The sequence below is a fragment of the Lagopus leucura genome, unplaced genomic scaffold (genome assembly GCF_019238085.1).
Source record: "Lagopus leucura isolate 7727_CA_CO unplaced genomic scaffold, USGS_WTPT01 Super-Scaffold_100050, whole genome shotgun sequence".
Classification (NCBI taxonomy): domain Eukaryota; kingdom Metazoa; phylum Chordata; class Aves; order Galliformes; family Phasianidae; genus Lagopus; species Lagopus leucura.
In genome coordinates this window covers 2,082,954-2,103,120 of record NW_024962296.1, presented here as the reverse complement: position 1 = coordinate 2,103,120, position 20,167 = coordinate 2,082,954, and the positions used below count along the sequence as shown (strand labels likewise).

At 44.9% G+C, this 20,167-nt stretch overlaps 2 protein-coding genes across 2 annotated transcripts in view; one reads left to right on the top strand and one right to left on the bottom strand.

Annotated features, from left to right (window-relative positions):
- Positions 1 to 15,158, bottom strand: part of FANCD2 (FA complementation group D2) — a 44,767-nt gene extending 29,609 nt beyond the window's left edge. The window contains exons 1-15 of the mRNA XM_042885505.1: positions 15,092 to 15,158; positions 14,632 to 14,733; positions 13,747 to 13,878; positions 12,609 to 12,676; positions 11,797 to 11,900; positions 10,800 to 10,863; positions 9,583 to 9,635; positions 8,128 to 8,203; positions 7,275 to 7,399; positions 4,297 to 4,384; positions 3,785 to 3,889; positions 2,623 to 2,723; positions 1,676 to 1,784; positions 1,293 to 1,328; positions 762 to 905 (exon numbers count right to left, since the gene is read on the bottom strand). Of these exons, the coding sequence (XP_042741439.1) occupies positions 762 to 905; positions 1,293 to 1,328; positions 1,676 to 1,784; positions 2,623 to 2,723; positions 3,785 to 3,889; positions 4,297 to 4,384; positions 7,275 to 7,399; positions 8,128 to 8,203; positions 9,583 to 9,635; positions 10,800 to 10,863; positions 11,797 to 11,900; positions 12,609 to 12,676; positions 13,747 to 13,878; positions 14,632 to 14,710 (1,284 nt within the window). The 5' untranslated portion in view covers positions 14,711 to 14,733; positions 15,092 to 15,158. The remainder of the gene's footprint in view (positions 1 to 761; positions 906 to 1,292; positions 1,329 to 1,675; positions 1,785 to 2,622; positions 2,724 to 3,784; positions 3,890 to 4,296; positions 4,385 to 7,274; positions 7,400 to 8,127; positions 8,204 to 9,582; positions 9,636 to 10,799; positions 10,864 to 11,796; positions 11,901 to 12,608; positions 12,677 to 13,746; positions 13,879 to 14,631; positions 14,734 to 15,091) is intronic.
- An 85-nt stretch (positions 15,159 to 15,243) lies between these two features.
- On the top strand, positions 15,244 to 19,047 carry EMC3 (ER membrane protein complex subunit 3). Its single transcript, XM_042885392.1, has 8 exons — positions 15,244 to 15,493; positions 15,571 to 15,628; positions 16,174 to 16,267; positions 16,871 to 16,975; positions 17,596 to 17,677; positions 17,840 to 17,919; positions 18,504 to 18,586; positions 18,822 to 19,047. Exons 1-8 carry the CDS (start codon positions 15,339 to 15,341, stop codon positions 18,948 to 18,950), a joined length of 786 nt encoding a protein of 261 aa, XP_042741326.1. The 5' UTR covers positions 15,244 to 15,338; the 3' UTR covers positions 18,951 to 19,047.
- Positions 19,048 to 20,167: the final 1,120 nt, after the last annotated feature.

Here is a 20,167-nt window from a genome sequence, read left to right as displayed (position 1 = left end):
ACCATGGGAAGTCGCTTCACAGCAGTGCACCACAGATTAAAAGCCATGGGGCAGACATGCTCTTGGCACTACTGTGACAGAAGTACTGTCACATCAATACGAAAGGTAATTTTGATTTCTGTGAGTGAAGTTAGCTTAATCTCTTAAAGCAGCTTTGAACAAGCTCTCACTCATGTAAAGTGGCCTAATTAACTTCTTCAGGAAGGGCTGTTCAGCTAAAATTGAATTAAAAGCAGTTACATTCAGAATAAATGGAATAGAAGTCCCCGCTTGTGTTACTGACATAGGTTACTTTAAATTCATAACAGTGTTTTTCACCCGTTCCCCCTGCTCCTGCACTGTATTGCTTTTCAGTTTTGAAAACTCTGATCAGTTTTTCAGATATTTTCTGCTTTCTCATAGTATTAGGCAAACACATGCCATACACAGACACACATACACATAGATACAAAAAACAGCACACAGAAAATGATATATAAACCTACTGACTCCTAAAAACACAGTGGGAGACAACAGCAAGTGAGGAACATGCAGTGGAGACCTGAGGTTTATAACAAAGGCTGAGGGGTTTTGCACCAAAATAAAGAAAAACTGTTCTCTTAAAGGACAGACAACTACGACAGAGGAGAAATGCCCTGCGAGACTGAGTAGTGACCAAGAAACTCTGAACTATACATAATGCAGCACAGGGTTAAATCATCATCTGACAGGACATTTGAGGGATGAAGAAGGGAGAGTCCCAACACAGAGTCAGCACTGACCATGGAATGATCTTGGAAAGCATTCTGCACCAGCTGCTCTGGCATGCAGCCCAGGCGAATCTTGCTCCTCAATACCTTCTCAGTTTGCTTCCTGTTCTTGCTGTTTGTAGAATGGATTAGCAGCAAAACGATCAGATCCAGAACCTTTAGGAAGAAACAGCTGTTAATCATTATGCTGAAAAGGCATGAAACATGCCAGACAGCTACACGCTTTGAAATCAAAACTGAGAAGGAAATCAAGAGCTCAAAAAGCCCCTGACAGCCACAATTACAGCAGAACTCTCATCATTCCGACAGGAGAGATCTCAACTCTGTCTCCTGATGCATGGAAGGGATGAATTAAAGAGTAATAACAAAACGAATGGCTGTTACAGTGGCAATAAGTCAGACACCAACAGAACCACCCAGCCAACATCACTGGTGGTTTCTACTCTGATTAGAAAGATCTCTCCATCTGTGCCCATAGAGAGAGCTATGAGAACCACCAGAAAAGGACACTCACTAAGAAAAGCACAGAGTCAGAAGTATTACCTTGTGGTCAGATACAGACGTGCAGTTCTCAATGGCCTACGAGCAAAAAACAAAAACCAAAAATGAAGAAAGCTGTTAGGTTACAGCACAGTACTGTATGTTAAAACCATGAGTGTTACACGAAGACAAATGAGAAAAGGCATACACCGAGGCACTTCTCTGCAACAGGTCAGCTATCCAAACCAGCAAATTCAGAATTCAGAAGGCAGCCAAAAGAAGGCATGAGAATTCAGCATGGATATTTTCAAACAGCACTGGTCTTGCAAAAAACTAAAGTTCTGGAAATGAATGAAATCTCTATCAGTAACTATCAGAGCTAACGTTCACTTCTTCATATTTGACTAAATTATGTGAGGAAACGAGGTCTGACACGTGCATCTTACCTTAATCCAAGCTTCAGAGACATCTTTTTGGAATCTTACAGCTAGCTTGATCACATCAAAAAGCACCTTCACACAGTTCTGGCTGGTGGTCATTTGGCTCATGGAAGAACTGTTAACGACCAGAAAAGATGACTCAGCCATTGTAGATACTGCAGTGAAAGGGACAAGGCAGCCTAGCAATCACAGCAGTCATGAAAAGCAGCAATCCTGTAGGAGGAATGCTTTGGTAAGGGCAGGGAGGTTCACAACAGGGTGGAAGCAGGCAGTGAAGGACCAAAGACATACTTAGGGGGAACCTAAAGATCAACTTGCAGCAAACACCTCCATTACAAATGGGACCACGTGCCCTCATGCAGGTGTGGATGCAGACGGCCTCTTGCCTTCTCTCTGACTTTAGTGAAAGGAGGTAAGCTATGCACAGGGCACTGTTAACGCACCAGATAAGTGCAGAAAGACAAAAGAAAAAAAATGAGGGTTAGGGATAAGGTGGGAGAGCTGCTGGATTAAGGTGAGCATTTCTGCTTTACGATGAAACATGTCAGTATATTGTCTGTGGAGTCTGAGCACTAGAAGGGTGTTCACAGAACAGCAGTGAGTTGCTCAGAATAAGAAAATAAATCCCAGCTGCCAAATCAGCCTCTGAAGCTGACACCAAGAACGAAGGACAGATTTTGTTTCCCAGTAGATTTATTCTGATAGCTGAATTTTTCCCCTCAAACCAGGACAGCTCCTCAACCTTCATCCAACCAACAAGCACTGTGGGGGAAGCTCGCTGGACAAGGACTGATAACGCGCTATGCGAGCACCAAGGAAGGAACAGAAGTGTCAGCACCTTCACTTAGGACAAATTAGAATGAATGTAAGTAGGTGCATCTCTCAGAGCAGATAAAGAAGAGATGAAGGCCTCGTGTACCATCTCATCACTGCAGAATGACAGAAATAGTTACCTGGCCTGAGCTTGGCTTTTAAGCTTTCTCTGGGAACCTAGCATCTGCAGTGGCAGAACGCACGATGACAGATCCAAGCTCTTACGAAGATCAGAAATCACCTGTAACACACAGATCCTTGCACAAACCTTCTGACATATGAGGGGGGAATGAAAAAGACTAAGGAAAATTTAAATTAAAATCCCCCAGAATAGCCCTAGAATTACAAATCCAATACTCACTTATTTGTGATGATATCTAAACATTTAGCTGTGTTCAACTTTTTTTTTTTCTTTTTTTTAATTACTTCTTCACGAAATTAAGATGGCATAAGTGCATGCAGGCAGAAAGCAGAAAAGGATTTCTTAAGTTACCCCATGAAGTTTCCATTATATTCATGACATGCTGCCTTTAACTAATTTTATCTTGTTTAGCAGCAGGACAGGATATAAAATAGCCACAGGAATTGTGGGCTGTCAAACCACAGATCAGCATAAGATAGATTGCACGTTATAGGCATACATTTTTCACAGTGATCTCCCTTGAAGATCTGGGCAGATCAGAATCCATATCTGACTTCTCCTGAGGTTTCCTCAAAGAATGATAAAAACCCACGTTCAATCATTCAGCAAGGTTGGCTCAACCAAGGAGTCTTACAAGGGAGGATGAGAACAGTCCTCCAAACATAGAAACATTGCAAAAAGGATGGTTCTTAAAGGAGCTTTTAGAACAGAATTTGGTGGAGGAAACAAGAGAATTACCAAGTTACAATCCCTGCTCTTTTGAACAAGTTAGGAGTTTAGAACCCTTAAAAGCCCTTAAAATGAGTGCAAATTCTAAGATATAATTCAAAGGCTTAAATTTGCCTCAAAGAGTTCTTCAGTCTAGGAGCTTAACATAATTTCACAACATTGACAACGAAAAGAAAATTACAAGTTCTAACTAAACAAATGAGAAAAACCTGCTAGCAGAAAGGGGTAGATTTCAATTTCATGCCTCAAAGCATAACCAAATCCATGTCAAAAGACAGCTGCTTTCCACACCTGCTTTGATCCTTGACAAGACTAAAATTTTACTTGGAACTATTACAGCATGCACCTTTGTGCGCTGAACGAACAGCCTCTCTGAAAACCTGCACTGGAGTATAAAACTTATCATCTGTAGTACAGGGAGAGCTCCGTACCTCTACAGCATCTGCAGCCTTGACATCATGCAGGATGAATTTTACGACCACAGGCAAATCCTCCAGTTTCACAGAAGGCACAATGCTCATGGCACACTGCCGCACCTGAGGGGAGAGCAACAGGGGTTGGCTGCAATCACACGGCTCACAGAGATACAGAGCAGGCGCTGGGAGGGATCTCTGGAGGACCCTGATGCAGCCTTCTGCTCAGAGCAGGAATATCACCGTTACCAGATCAGACTAGCCTCAGCTTTGCTAAACCTTGAGGATCTTCAGACAGGACACAACCATTCCCCTCCCTGATGCTACCTCTCATAGTCCATGTTAGTGCTGTAGACCCTAATCCATTTTCCAAGTGTCTGACCTGAACCCCCAGGCTGTAATTTGTGGCCACTGCTCCTTATCGTATCACCTGGCACTTCCAGGAAGGGCTTGGCACCATCATTTTTAACTGGCTTACGAAAGGGAAGAGCCTGGAAGAGTTTGCTCTACCACCCAGTAGAAGCTCTTACCTCAGCCAGAAGTTCTGCATCAAGATCCAAACGAGAAAGAGCATCCAGAATTGGAACTGTGAGTCGTCTGCCTTGTTTTAGTAAGCAGCTGATGTGCAAGGAAAGGAAAACAAATCACCCTCTTAATATAAAGCAGGAATTCATGTTTAATAAACTGCAGGATTCTAGTCGTTTCTGTGTTCACCACAAAACATACAACACTGACTTTACAGAAACCTTGCTCCCTAAATTATCACTCTCTGAACACAATAAATTACAATTCTGTGGGTGTTGGTGTGGAGCTGATATGATGACTGTACCTTTTTCAACACTGGAATAACTGGGAGCATGGAGAAAAGCCTGGCAGGAACCTCAAGCAAACACCTGAAATTCAGTAGGTCCTGGTTTCATTATAACAGGAAAAAAAAAAAAGGGGGGGGGAGATTGCTGGTATATTACTTAACCTGACTTCATACCTAAGGGAGAACGTGCTGCCACTGCCTTGCCTTTAACAAAGGACCTTTACAAGCCACTGGAGGGCTCTAAGCCCCAGATATTAGCAGGTGTACAAGAAACAGGGAAGACTGAGTAAAGAGAAAACCTTGAGAGGGACGTTTTGGCAAAGCTGGGAAGGGAACACATCCTCTGCTTCACCAGGAGTGGAGAAGATGAGGAATGGAAGGACACTTCAGCAAACAATCCATGAAGTCAGAGCTGTAATAGGTGCCTCTGCCATAAAAGATTCCTTGAAAGGGCCTTTTGGCTTTCCCTGCAGTACCTCTTGGGTCAGACTCCAGCCAGCTCTTCCGCAATTTCCTCCCTAAAGCTCCACACAGCAGCAGTGGGCAGCACAGCTCTGTTCTCAGGTACACAGCTGGGGCTTTACTTGGACCTGAAGCTGAGAACCCTGTGCTGACCAGGTACCAAGATGGCAACGTAGAGGCTGTTAAGACAGAAGGTAAGTTTCCAGTCCTGATGTTTCTGCTCTGTTTTCTGATTTGCCATCTACAGCTGTTTCTTGCTTTACGTGCATGTTTTGGACAATGCTTTGTTAGCAAAGATGTTCTGTGAAGCCTTGATGGACACCTGCTTTGCTAAACACTACAGTCACACCTCTGTCCCTGGTCTGGTTTCCAGCAAGCAGAAGTTTAGCAACCTACTGAACAAGGGACAGTAGCTGTGCTTAAACAGCATTGTGGACTTCATTTTCCTGGAATTCATGTAATCATTCTTGGCTGCCATCTAAGTTCCTTATAAACTTTCTCAATTCAAGTGAAACTATTAATAATGTGAGGTGAAAAATTTCATCTTTCTGCTTCTTGAATGCTCCCTAGTTTGTTGTAACAAGCACTGAGTACTTTCCCACACCAGACATGGGTAGGGGCTACTGAGAATACACAAATAAGTGTCTTGCTGCTAGCCTTTAGATTCTCAACTTTGCAAAAATACAAATAGAGATACAGAAGTCTGAGTCCAGGAAACAGGATGTACTTGACAGGGGCAGGCTGAAATAAAACTAGCAGAGTGAAATGATAATTGGTACAGGCATAAATGCAAGTGAACTGTGTAATGGCCAGGATGAAAAACACTGGTGCGTGTAATTAAATCAATATACATATGGAAGAGACAGGTGTAAGGGACAGCACAAGCTGGCACTCTCTGGGAGGACCTCTCTTGATAATAGGTCATCCAGCTCTTCATGTCAGTAAATACATTTGAGAGAAGTGCATAAAATAATTAGAAGGTTCTGCTTTGTGAGCACATCTATTTTGTTGTGTTTTGAGCTTTTTAAAAAAATAACAAAAGCAATGTTGACCCTTATTGTAGCATAACCCAGACCAAATCCAAAGCTGCCTCTAGTAATATCTGAATGACTGACCACAGGCAGATTCCACTTAAGTGCTTATAACTTCTGCTGGATCATTCACATCTTTGTAGGCAATATGGACAGTGGGATCAAGTGCACCCTTAGCAAGTTTGCAGATGACACCAAGCTGAGCGGTGCAGCTGACACGGCGCAGGGAACAGATGCCATCCAGAGGGACCTGGACAGGCTTGAGGGATGGGCCCAAGCCAACCTCATCAAGTTCAACAAGGCCAAGTGCAAGGTCCTGCATGTGGGCTGGGGTAATCCCAAGCACAGATACAGGTTGGGCAGAGAATGGCTTGAGAGCAGCCCTGAGAAGGATTTGGGCGTCTCAGTTTATAGAAAACTCAAATCAAGCCAGTAATGCATGCTTGCAGCCCAGAAGACCAACTGTATCCTGGGTCGCATCAAGACAAACATGACCAGCAGGTCAAAGAAGCTGATTTTTGGCCCCTATACTCTCATGAGATCCCACCAGGAGTACTGCATCCAGTACTGGGCCCCCAGCACAAGAAGGACATGGAGCTGATGGAGCAGGTGCAGAGAAGGGCCACAGAGACATCAGATGGCTGGAGCACCTCCCCAACAAGGACAGGCTGAGAGCTGGGGCTGTTCAGCCTGGAGAAGAGAAGGCTCCAGGGAGACCTTATAGCAGCCTTCCAGGACCTGAAGGGGGCCTACAGGAAAGCTGGAGAGGGACTTTTTAATATAAGGGCACGTAGTGACAGGGTGATGGAAAATGGCTTTGAACTGGATATTAAGAATAAATGTTTTACTGTGAGAGAGTGGTGAGACACTGGAACAGGTTGCCCAGAGAGGTTGTTGAGATGCCCCCTCCCTGGAAGCATTCAAGGCCAGGCTGGGTGGGGCTGTGAGAAACCTGGGCTAAAGGATGTGTTCCTACCATCAGCATGGGGTTGGAACTACATGATCTTAAAGGTGCCTTCCAACCCAAACCCTTCTATGACTCTATCATCAGTCTGTGCTACACTCACTGAAGAACTTAATGTTTTAGATCATGTAGAAAACATCCTGTTGCCATGCAGCTTTAGCCAGTCCCCATGCAACCTGCATTCACACTTTTTTTTTCCTATTCAAGAAAGAAGAGGGGAAAAAATAGAACTAACTGTACCTCAACTCTCTGGCAACTTCATTTTGCTGGGAATCCTCCAGGATCTCAGGTAAACTGATGATAATATCATGCTGGATTGGTACAGGAGACACACTAAGCATCTGCATTAACTTCTTGACAAGATCCTGCAGAGAAGAGAATCACTTGTAAAAATGGGTGAGTCTTAGCACTAGCAAGTGGTTACTTAGAATGACAACATTATTATGCACAAGCCATTCATTTGGATTTCTGCTAACTGTCCCTTCACTCATTGTCCTGCTGGAGCAGGGAATCGTAGTCTAGACTTTCAGGAACAACAGCATTTTTACAAGTAGAACTTGAATGTCTTGCTGAGGGAAGGAAACTGGGAAACCCAACAGCAAGCTTTCCAGAGTCTAGCATGAATTCCTAGTTCTCTTCATTCTGGGACTCTCCTTAGCAACAGCCCTTTAATACAGAGTAATTCACAGAGGCTGCTGATATAGAAAGGGAAAGAAGGAAAGGAACCACCAGAGCCAGAACAGAGAATCCATCCCCAGATGCTGGCAAGCATCCAGTATCTCTTGTTAAAATTAAATAAGAGACTGTAACTTTCTGCCAGAAACTGCTTCAGAATGTGGATAGGTATGTAGAGATACAAATTTTTTAAGAAAATACAAAAAAGAAGAGTTACAGCAAGAGAAGAAGAAAATAAAAGGGGACATTCAGAAGTTACAGAAGGAAAGAACATGAACAAGAATTAAATTTCATTGAGTATTGAGTGTGAATATGGAAACACCTGTTTGCATTAGGATCAACAGTGACCTCAGCTCACCTGAGAGGTGTTCAGACCTTAAGTGGAAAAGCACACAGGGGCTGTGCCATCAGTACCCACCTGGCTGTCAAGACTGTCGAGCCATTTGAACTGATTGACAATGAGCCGAGGGAAGTTTGTCCCAAAGGTGCCCACACTAAACGACAGAAGTGAAGCACAGCTGAGTCAGATCCACACACAGACTGGAAGGCTTTGCTGCTGGTCAGCAAAACCACACAATGAAAGTCACATCAACCAACTATTCAAATCCCATTGTGAAAATATAAAAGGAGAGCTTGTAGCACTGTGAAGGAGCCCTGCCTCTCACTGCACACACAGATAAGGGATTCCACAGCCTGTCTCAAAACGCTACCGGCAACATCGTAGTTACAACACAGGCAGTGTGACCTCGCTTTGGATCTCCTGTGCTACCATGAGTGTGGCTATGCTGGCTTAGCCTAAATCTCCCCTGAGCCCAGCGTCCTTGTCCCCAGCTGCTGGCAGTGTTAGATGCATCTGGCTAAGCTGTAAGAAACAGAGCATACACAGAGCCATGTTATCCCTGAGTTTCCACTCAGTCTCCAACAACAAACAATTTCCCAAGGCAGAAGCTGGTGCCCAGTCCCTCACCCCCACTATCCAGCAGTACATTTATCTGCAAGTAGTTTCCCCTTTAAAAAAAATGAACAGGACCAACCACAGTTATTTCAGATCTCTACACACTGCAACCCAGAACCCTGTAGGGTTACACACTATTCCTGCAGTAGGTTAATAAATTGGATGTCCTCTGTCCATCAGGTGACATGAAAACCGTACCAGTCTCACAGGTTTCAGAGATGCTTTTATGTCAGTTTGGGCTGAAATTGCCCAATCAATTTGCAGTTACAGATTAGTTGTAATGAATGTTGTTTCTTGTCCCACAGTTAAACAGGAAACTTCTATTGCTCTTCACAGTCCACTTTAGATTTGATGATCATGAAAATTTGCTGCCATCAGCTGTTACCTCACTTTTCATTCCTTTTTTCCCCACTTACAGACATGCTGAACAACTCAGACCTCCAGAGGATCTCCTCCTACTGCAAAATGTGCCACGATGTTCTCCATTCAAGAAAAAACAACAGATGCTTCTTCTGTTTTCCTCATTTGACTACAAACTGCATTCTTGAAAGGAGGTCTGCTTGCATCTAACAGCCACACAGAACTCTGTCAGCCACTTTCCCCTTGTTTAAATAACAGGATATCTCCCAGTCCCTCTGCTGAAATACTTCCAGTCTTGGTGCCAACAGCTAACAGAAGCATTGAATCAGGAGGGGATGTGTTTCACCTTCTATGAATTTGCCTTCTGCCACATGCACCCACCATTTTAAAGACGTGGTACCCACAGATGATTTTACACATGGATGGATGATATCTTTAAATACAGCAGCGTTTTAAATACATCCATGTAAGTAAATTTGAAACAACAGTTAAACAGCTGGTGATTGTTCAAAATCAGGAAGTACATTTCAGGATAGAGGGAAAACAGTCTGTACTCACACATCAAAAAAGAATTCGGGGATCTTTTCCAGCAGCAGCGTTACGACAGTAGGCTGTAAGAAAGGCAAAAGGACACTGTGAGGCTGATGACTTACTGCTTGTACCATGGCACTGCTACCAAAGCTACCCTTTCACAGAAGGTGAAACATGCACAGAGCATAAGAGCATCCAAACAACAAGCAAAAACACTTCCTATGTAAGACATCTCTTCCCCAGTGCCTGCCCTCGCTCTGTGGTGAGAGATTGCATGTTCAACTCCACATGTGTTGATGCAGCTATTACACAACCCAGCAGAGCTGGCTGTTGACAGCAATGCTTTGAAACACACTTAGAACCATACCCACACTGTTTAAATCTCACCTCAGTGCATTTTGCTTCACTTGTGTGATTGGTTTTTAGTTCCCAGGAAAGCCAGTGCAGCTGCACCATAGGACTGAAAGCAGTTGTCTTTGGGGCCACATTTGGGAAGGGAACAGACAAAAGGGGATGAAAAGAGAATGAGGTGCCTTATTGCTGTGACATTTTTGTGTTAGGACCTCCATGTTTAGTTTCCCCTTCCTTTCCTTGTTAAACCACTTCTACATCTGCCACCAGCAACTGCAGGAAGCAGAGATGACTGATACGAGATCTAAGTGAACTGAGCTGCTTATACATCCAAGTAAGTCTTGGAAGGGCCTCTTCCTTCCATATTGTCTTCATGTAATACTTGTTTGGGGCTGTAATTAAAGCATTAAAGAGTTTCTTTTTGAAAGGAACTTTGGAGATCTTTGGTCCAAGCCTTTGCTCAAAACAGGGCTAACCATCAAGGCCAGACCAGGGACTTACCTGATCTTAAGCACCTCTAAGTTTTCTCAATATTCTCCAGAGAAGTGGTTCAATTCTATCAGAATTTCCCATCTTTAACTTGGCTGCCATCTCTCATCCTGCCCATCTACCTTTGAGAAGACTCTGCTGTTTTCTCTGCACCATGCAACTACATAGGTACAGACCACAAGGTCCCCTGACATCCTCCTCTTAAGAAGAAACAAAGCCAGTTCCACCTCTCCTTGTGTGCCACGTGCTCCAGGCACACAGCATCTCCGTGTGCCAAAGGAAACAAGAAATGGGACACGTTTCCAGCTGCATCCTCACCAGTTCTACTCAGCCACTACTTACACCAGCAAAGGGTCCCTAAATAAATCAATACCACCATAAAGAGCAAACTAAGATGCACCCACCTGCAAGATCTTAATTCCAAGCAGCAGCTTAATGAGGCTTTCACAGTATGAGTGCACCAGAGTCCTGCAAGGTGAAAGATTCCATTGCAGTCATAAAAGAACATGAGGAGAGCAGACCACCTCTGCCTATTACTTCTTTTTTTTTTTTTAAATCCACTTATGATGACTTTATATATATATATATATATATATAGATATATATAGATATATATGTATATATTTTGTGATATATATATATATCACAAAAGCACCCCCAAACCAAAGAGATGGTACGTTAGGGTATATACTCCTCACTCAATCATTGCCAGGAAAATACATTTTCAGGACTTCTAAGGCCAGAATTCTTTTAGAAGTGCAAAATGAAAATCAGTTGCCAGGTTTTAACAAATTCCAATCCTAACCATCTCATCATTACCTTTGCTGTGGGAGAATTTCCAATGTTTTAGAACAGGAAAGTTTGGAAATCTAAAGGCATTCCATTAAAAAAATAAGTTACGTGCTGGCTGGATGTTCCTAACCCAGCATCACAACAAACTGAAGGCTTCAGCTGCCATAAAGCCAGCAGTTGGGTGTGAGAAAGGTTTCCCACGCGTATTAGAAAGGGGAAAACACTCAACAAAAAGATGACAGGGTCTGCTTCTTCAGAATGAACCTGAAGACTCAGGTACAGTGCTGAAAGCACTGTTAGTTCAGTGTATTTTGGCCAAGAACAAAAGCAATGGAAAGCTTCGGAATAGTGAAATAATTGGATCTTGCAGTTAAATGCCAGGGGACTCAGCTCATCCCACGGGCAGCTTGTAAGTTCTGTGACTTACCACTTCACAATTACTGCTTTTAGTAGGGAATTGCATTACACTGGCCAGTGCTGCACAAGGCACAGGTCTTGTCATGCATCAGCCTGAGCTATGGCTTTTCCCTCCACTCAGCTCAGTGCTATAAGGCATTAAGTACAGACCAGCTCTGACCAAAGGGGAGGACAAAAGTACATTTTCCTAACCTTGACCCCTCAGTCCGTGCAGGAGTGCATGGCAAGAGGCAGTTCTTGAACTGACTTCTGTCCTTAATGTGAGACTCCAATCCACCGATAAACTGCTTCACAACCTGGAAAGCAGATTGACTTATCAAGAAGTGGATAATTTCAATCAGTTGCTGTCCTATAGGATGCTCTTTGTGAGCAAGCGATGAAACCAGCAAAAAAGTTTCCTACGCTGTGTAGCCAGAGACAGAAATTGTGACAGAAGGAATGCTAGATAAATTCTATTTTAAACGCAAAGGAAACATTAGTTGCTCTACAAAACAAGTCTCCTGTTTCATCTTTGACTTAAAAGGGCTTTCCTCAACTCTCTGTTTGGCGAGAACAGCAACATTCAATGTGACAAGATCTACATCTAAAAACATCTGCAGGATTCAAATTGTTGGCCTCGGGAGTTTCCTCTAGGCTTGTTAGCTGGAGAGGAGCATCACATTGTGGCAGCTTTCATGTTGTCAGCTCCCAGTTAATAGAAAACCAAGCACAGCCTTCAATAGAAAGGTAAGGTAGAGATTTTGCTCACTTCAGAGTCTGTTTCTATTGAATAATATTGCCAGTGAATTACTGTGATAGGGCATGGCAGTGGAAATGCAGCACTTGCATTTGGAATTGTGCAAAAGCAATCTCAGTGGTAAGACACACCAGCTGGTCATCGCTTCACTCCCGAGCGTTCAGAAGAACAATGAGACCAAAATGCTGGGATGAAAGCACCGAGAGGATTAGGGAACCTGGGCTGCACTTTCAATGTGGCTCCTGCCACAGCTCAGTCAGTTACTTACACCTGGGTACGATGGGTGCTTCTCCAGGGCCACGCGGAGCTTCTTCTGGAAAGCCGTTTGATCCACAGCTGAGGGGAAGTTTCAAAAGAGAAGAAAGGCACTGACACGTTGGAGCCACATGACATCAGAACGACTACATGAGACACGAGCTCTCAGGACCGTCCCGTGTTATTTTGGCACTTGCTCTATCAGGAGCTCCACTTAGCAAAACCCTGGGCACTGTCACCACTTGTGCTCTCTCCACCCTGAGCTGCAGGCAGCCAGTAGCATAAAAAGCCTCGATGGACAAATTCCTGCTGTTTTTTGGTAAAGACAAACCTATTCGAGACTGAACAATGGATCAAGAAGAGGAGGAAGAATTCCCCAGGTTTGTTTTCTTTTTGTCCTTGAGAGTGCAACACAACACAATCCTTACCAGATGTGCAACACAAAGGACCCTTTGCCTAACTTGCCAGAGTAGCCAACTGCCAGCAGAAGCAATTCCATAACCACAAGCAAAGCCCATTCATGTGATGTGCTGGGTAACGTCACACAAATGAGCAACTCCAGCATCCCTGCCGTCCCAAAGAAGCCTTCTCCTGCCCAAACCACACTGCAGCAACAGGGCCAACACAGCTTCCTTGTACCATAGAGCTGGAACATGGAGAGCTGTGTGTGGGGCTGTGCCATTCAACTTTCAGCTGCTTAAACTATGACAAAGGTGAAGCAGCTTTATCCAGCACGTTTCCTCCATTTGCTGAAGGCCTTGTATGAACTACAGAGTTTGTTTTCCTGCTTCAGAGCTCTCGGCTCTGTAACTCAATGAAGCAATAGTTATTTCATCCATCTTGGTCTGACTAATAGAAAAATACTGTAATCATAAATGGAACGAGATTAGATTGCATCTACCTCTAACAGTCTATCAAAAGTCTTTTGGCTTGGCATGTACACGCTTAAAAATCTAGTGTAATGAGTTTGGATGATACATTCAGGCAGGAACTATTTGATTCACAAAGTATAAAGCAAATAAGAGGCCAGATGAAAGTTTCCCCGAAATTGGGAAAAAGCTGTCCAAAGTGTATTTTCCTCCAAAACTAACACGCATCTTTGCCTTATAACAGTCAACTTTGCAGGTTTTTGCACACAAGTGGGCAGGTACCTATTTCATTCTGTCCTTCCCCAGCTTTCAGTATGATTCCTGATGTTCTCAGGAGCTCTTCAAATACTCCCTCATTCTCCAATCCACCTTGGGCAGAAGTCCTCTTATCAGAAACCCGTGGCTTCTTTGTTTCTGAGAAAACAAGGCAACCTACATCAAATTGCTGTGCAAAAAAGAGAAGCCCGAATCTTTCATAAAACAATTAATTTAACATTAACCTTCACAAAAGTTACCCTTCAATTAACCTTAACAATGTAACACAAGAATACGCTTATGGAACCAGATCAACAGCAGTGCTGTGAGGCTGTATTTGACAGCAGCTGTTAGCTAACTCAAACTCCAATGCAGTTCTGGGAAGTAGCCACCCCTGAGCACAAAACCACAAGGGAACACTTCTGGCTCCCCCCTTTTAGTGCTCCACAACCACAGGCACTTTCACTGCCTTACTCTCAAGGAAGACATATCTGCTAACAAGGGAATGGAGCACATACTTTCTCTGCCCTGAAAAGCACAGATTTAACCTGGGTTTTCCCACCACGTTTGAGACGTGGGTATCCCATCCACCTACTAAAGCAAAACATTTTCCTTTCAGCCACATAAAGAGGCTGCTTTGGTTTTAGAGATATCCATTTTGAACAAATGGGATTGATCCATGCACTCCAAAGGCACTGAAGCTCCAGCAGGTTAACACTGACCAAAGGTACAAGGACTGAGAAAAGATATGGTGCACGGTACTGCTTTTAGTGTTGTTATTTTATTGTGATTTATAAAAATAATACTGTTAAAGATCAATACTGTTACTAATGAGCAGCTGCTGAAGTTGCCAAAGCCATCATTACAACAGCTGCTGCCACTACCAGAGGGTTTCCCTTCACCACGGGGTACCTGAGCACCTACTCTGCAGGTCTGTCTTGGAGCTCTCTTCAGAAACATCAATTTTAGACAACTTCCTTTTCGAAACCATGGTAACAAATCCTTTGTCGCTGTCTGTAAGAACAGGGGAAAAAGTCAAGTGAGTTTAGGAGTTGTGATTTTAATTCAGTTTTGAGATGAGGGCTTTTTTATTGTTTTAGTTTGTTGTTGTTTGTTGGTTTTTTGTTTTTTAACAACTCTAGAATGAAGCAGCAAACAGTGAAAGGAAACGACCTAAGAATACGTTTCTCAGAGGCAGACGGATGGCCCGGCTGAGCAGCATCACCCCGCTCTGTTCCACTGCCCAGTGCTGAGATGTCAGAGCTGTCACACCACGCTTCGACTTCGCGGAAGCTCTCAGCACGAACCCCTCCGACTCGTCCCCTCCGGGTAGGCGGCAGCGTTTAGGACAAAGAAACCGCTCTCGACTCACCTTCGCAGGTTACCGTTGAAGAAGAAAACCATCTGCTCACAGCCCACCTCGCTCCCGCCGCCGCCCCTCAGGCGGCACCGGCGCTACTAGAGCTCGAGCTTCCCGCCTTTGGCGCGCGGTGACGTCCTTCCGGCGCACACCGGAAGCGGAAGCGGAGCCGGGGCCTAGGGCGGCCCGGAAGCGGCCGGAGCCCGAGCGGGAGCCGGGTCAGGACCGAGGCCGGGATCGGATCGGGAACGGAGTCACGATGAGCGAGCCCGAGCTGCTGCTGGATTCCAACATCCGTCTGTGGGTGGTGCTGCCCATCGTCTTCATCACCTTCTTCGTGGGCATGATCCGCCACTATGTCTCCATCCTGCTGCAGAGCGACAAGCGCCTCACGCAGGAGCAGGTGTCGGACAGGTCAGGCCCCGGCCCCGAAGCCCTCCCGGCCCCACGGGTGCCGCCGCCGCCGCTCACACCGCCCCTCTCTTTTGCAGCCAAGTCCTGATTCGCAGCAGGGTCCTGCGGGAGAATGGAAAATACATCCCGAAGCAGGTACGGAGGTGCGTGGGCAGCTCGAGTCTCACAGTGGGAGCGCAGCCCCGAGATGGGGTTGGGCACAGGGAACTCGCTGCCTCCTCCCTGGTGTGCCGCCTGGCTTGGCGTGCTGAAGTGAAACCTGCCTCCAAAGCGCCGCGCTGAACAGCTGCCGGTAAACCCGCAGGGATTGAGAGCTCAGGAGAATGAGGCAGTCGGCTGCTCGCATTTGCTCAGTTGCTGCCTAATCCGTGTATTGTAAAAGCTGTAAGTCGGGGTGGGGGAGTGGAACTGTCTGGTGTCGGTGCAGAGCCAACAGGAGCTTTGCACAAAGTGTGAAAGGTGGATTTTTCTTAAGAGAACTTGTAGGATTATTTCAGGAATTTTGGCAAGACAGAAAGTTGGTACTTGGGGAAACATCAAAGTAATGAGCTTCAGGGCATCCAGATAGTGAAGTAGCTGAGAAAAACGTCGTCAGATAGCTCCTAAAGTGTTTAAATGAGCAAGAAATATTGTTGTCCTTCATTGCTCACGATGCTGGCATTGGCTCTTTTTGTTTTCAGTCTTTCCTGACCCGGAAATACTATTTTAATAACCCAGAAGATGGATTTTTTAAGAAAACGAAAAGAAAGGTGGTGCCTCCTTCACCAATGACAGGTGTGTTATGGCGTGGTGAACACAGGCGGGAGGGAAAAGATGTCTTTTTCTGCAGAGGTAGCAAGGAGAACCACCTTGGCAAAGAGTTCAGTGAATGTGAGGGCGGAGGTGGGAAATGAGCTGAGGCTGGAGGGCAGAGGAGAGGGGAGGTAGCAATGTGTTGGGTCGCTTCAGCATCGTGGTCTCGTGAGACATGCCTCTCAGTATGGCCAGAAATGGGAGTCCTGCTGTCATTTTTCTGCACCAGCTCCAGCAGGACCATCTCTAAATGCGTAACTCGTTATTGGCTCCAAAGACATCAATAGCAAATTGGCTGAATTGTTCACTGCCACTTTTTTAGGTAAGCAGCCTCACAGAGAGGCCCAGACTGGGATGGGACATATGCAGCAGAAAACAAAAGATGCTTTCAGCAGCTGCTGCTGCCACAACAGCTGCTCATCTTGCAAAATATTTGATGACTGACAGTAGAAACTAATAGATCCAGGTAGATAGCGGGGTAGAACTGTTAGCTCTCATTCAGTTTTGTATTTGAGGCACCTCACCTTGGTGGAAGTATTATCTCCTGTCTGCCCTGCTACGTGGTGTTCTGTGTTTGATTTGCAGATCCTACCATGTTGACAGACATGATGAAAGGGAATGTAACCAACGTGCTGCCTATGATCCTCATCGGCGGTTGGATCAACATGACATTCTCAGGGTTTGTCACAAGTAAGAGTGTGGAATAACAGCCTGAGGGTCTGGCTGTGGTGGGTGAGGACCTCTAGAGGAATCTGATCCCACACCTGAAAGCAGCAGGCTGGAAGCAGGGTGAATCTGGCTTGCTGCATGAAGCACATTGATTGGCTCGTCCCAAAGCAAAGGTGGGAAGGTTATTCTCAGAGAACTGGACGTGATGACAAACAAAACAGCTTCTACTGGGAACAGGTCTAGTGGTGAAAAGAGTTATTTATTAAAACTGCTTAGACTTCAAATTGATGGAGGGGAGTCAGTTACTGTGTCATGCAGAGTTTGCATATCAAGCAGGCTCCCTTAAATGCACAGCTTTGTGGGTTGTTTTCTTTGTTGCTTATGCAGTAACTGTCTCCTTAACAAAAGACGTTTCCCTTCACTGAAACAACAGCTATGATAATTTGGCTGTGATGGTTTTAAAAGGTTCCATTTTAAAATAAAAATTAGAATGACTGCTTTTTCAAAAGTGTGCATTGTTATTTTATGCATTACCTTCAGACTGCACTAGATCTAATGAAAGAAACATCTACTGGCTTTGCAATCTCCTCTGCAAGTACGCTGTGTTACCTTGTGAAACTGGGTTTCATTTTGTCCTTCAGCAAAGGTCCCATTTCCTCTGACACTGCGTTTCAAACCAATGTTGCAGCAGGGAATTGAACTGCTCACTTTAGATGCATCCTGGTAAGTGTGTTCTCCACACTCAAAGGTGAACATTTGGAATATTCTGAAAGTCTTAAAAACCCTTGAATAGCCTGTGCATGCTTGTGAAGTCAAGTCACAAGCAACGTGTCACAAACAGGCATCTTTAAACTGAAGTCAGAAATGCTTATTCTGATTTTCTAGGGTGAGCTCTGCTTCCTGGTACTTCTTGAACGTGTTTGGACTCAGAAGCATTTATACTCTCATTTTGGGTCAAGACAATGGTAAGTCCTGTCACTGCCGGGGAGGAGCTGGCTTCTCCTTTCATTAAATGACTTGCTGTGGAAGCACTTCTACATTTCCAACCAAAAAGCCTCTCTCGCTTCCTTGAAATTACTTTCCACTAGCCAGGTTTGCCATCACCTGGAGCAATTACTCATCTCTCCTGCACCAGCTGTTAGCTAACTGTTTGTAAACCTCTGTGGTAATTAACCCATGCTTTCCTTCTCATCAAATTGGAAAGTAGAAACTTCTGATCTTGGCTTCGATTTATTGCTGGCAAGGATCAGTTTTAACAAAAGCTGCAGTAGTCACTTAATGTTACATTCAAGGCAAGATGGTGATGGGGAATGTAAAGGACCATATTTTCCTCCATCTGCCTGCATATTTTAAGTAAATTTAGCTAAGATGTAAGGAACAGGGACAGGATGTCTCGTGAGAACTCACATGGCCAAGTTAATGTTTTGTTTCAGGGGGGAGAAGGGAGGAGGTGAGTTCTCCAACTTTCTAGTGCGGCCCAGAGGCTCTGTGCTCCAAGCACTGCTTAGTGAAGCAAATGAAAATAAACCTCTCATTTCTCTTTTTGCAGCTGCAGATCAGTCCAGAGTGATGCAAGAACAAATGACAGGGGCAGCAATGGCCATGCCAGCAGATACCAACAAAGCATTTAAGGTACAGTATTTTCACCTGCATTCCCTTTTGCTTTCCCCATGTCAACCAAGGGAAGCACTCTGGCTTCCTGTTCCTAAAATTAGAGGTGATAACTGATGAGGTATAATACAAGTTGCCCCAGGTTTGGCAGCTCTACAGCACACTGAAGCAAACTTGATAAGACAGGTGTATCTGATCTAAATCCGATTCAAATCTGCTTTTTTTTCCCCTCTACCTCTTTTTCATTCCAATGCAGACGGAATGGGAAGCTTTAGAACTGACTGATCATCAGTGGGCTTTAGAGGACGTAGAAGAAGAGCTTATGGCAAAAGACCTCCATTTTGAAGGCATGTTTAAGGAAGAACTACAGACCTCCATCTTCTGAATTTGAAAATGCTGTCTCTTCTTGTGAAAAAGATTTGAAAAGAAAACCGTCTAATGTATTTAGCAAAGCTAAGAATAAAAGAAACACAGCACATTCAGTACTGCAGTTACTTAACTGTCATTTGAGGCCCAAGTATTGGATATGCACATGATAAGCAGCGTGCCCTCAGGGACTCCAGACTTTCCCAAGAGCATCCCAAGGTGGCAGTGACCCCACAGCTGAGCCCCACCAGGCACGGCCAGAATGTTCCCTTCCTAGGTTGTTCCTGCCTTGCAGCATTTGCTGCGCCAGTGGCACAGCCACAAGGAGAGAAACAGCAGCGCAAGGCAGAGCACCACAGCCAGCATTCATCCTGATGTGGGAGAGGGTGTGCCAGCTGCTCCCAACTGCCTCTGCTTCTGTCTGGCAGTTCCAACTCTTTCACTGCCACTTGGCAGCGCGTTCCCAAGGATCCCTGGCATCAGGGATAGGAGCACCACATCTGTGCACTGGAGAGGCACGATCAGCGCGATGCCTGCCTCCCAGCACAGGTGAGGACGGCAGCTCTCAGCGGAGGGTCATTTCCACATTATTTGCCCCCCTGCCAGGAATCTTAGCTCCGAGATATTCCCTGCTCTTTCCTCAAGAGGTTTCATTCCTGAATACCTCTACTTCACTGACAGTACAACTGGTGTTTCAAGTCATTTTCCATTTCCTGTCCACGACGTTCTTGCATGAGACGTTCCCCACAAGCCTCTGCACTGGCTCAGTCTCTGATCACCTCCACCTTAGCAAACTTCCATTTTGCTTTCCCTTCTTTCCAAGCTCTTGCTTTCATATCAAAAGGCAGAAATCAGCACAGGCTTTTGCCACTGACTTATTACATAAAACTTAACCTGTCCTCCAACTTCCTCTTTTTTTATTTATTTATTTTTATGTTGGGGAGGCACTGCAGCAGGTTGCCCAGAAAGATTGTTGATGCTCCTTCTCTGGAAGCATTCCAGGAAAGGCTGGGTGGGATCCTGGGCAGCCTGAGCTGGTGGGTGGCAACGCTGCCCATGGCAGGGTGTTTGGAACTAGATGATCTTCAAGATTCACTCCAGCCTAAGGCATTCTTTGATTCTCACCAATTAGTTTATTCCTTCCCTATTTCTTTCTCTGCCTCATTTCCCAGAACACTGCACACCACCCTGCTTCACTAAAAAGACAAATGTGCAACCACGTATTCATTCCCCTGG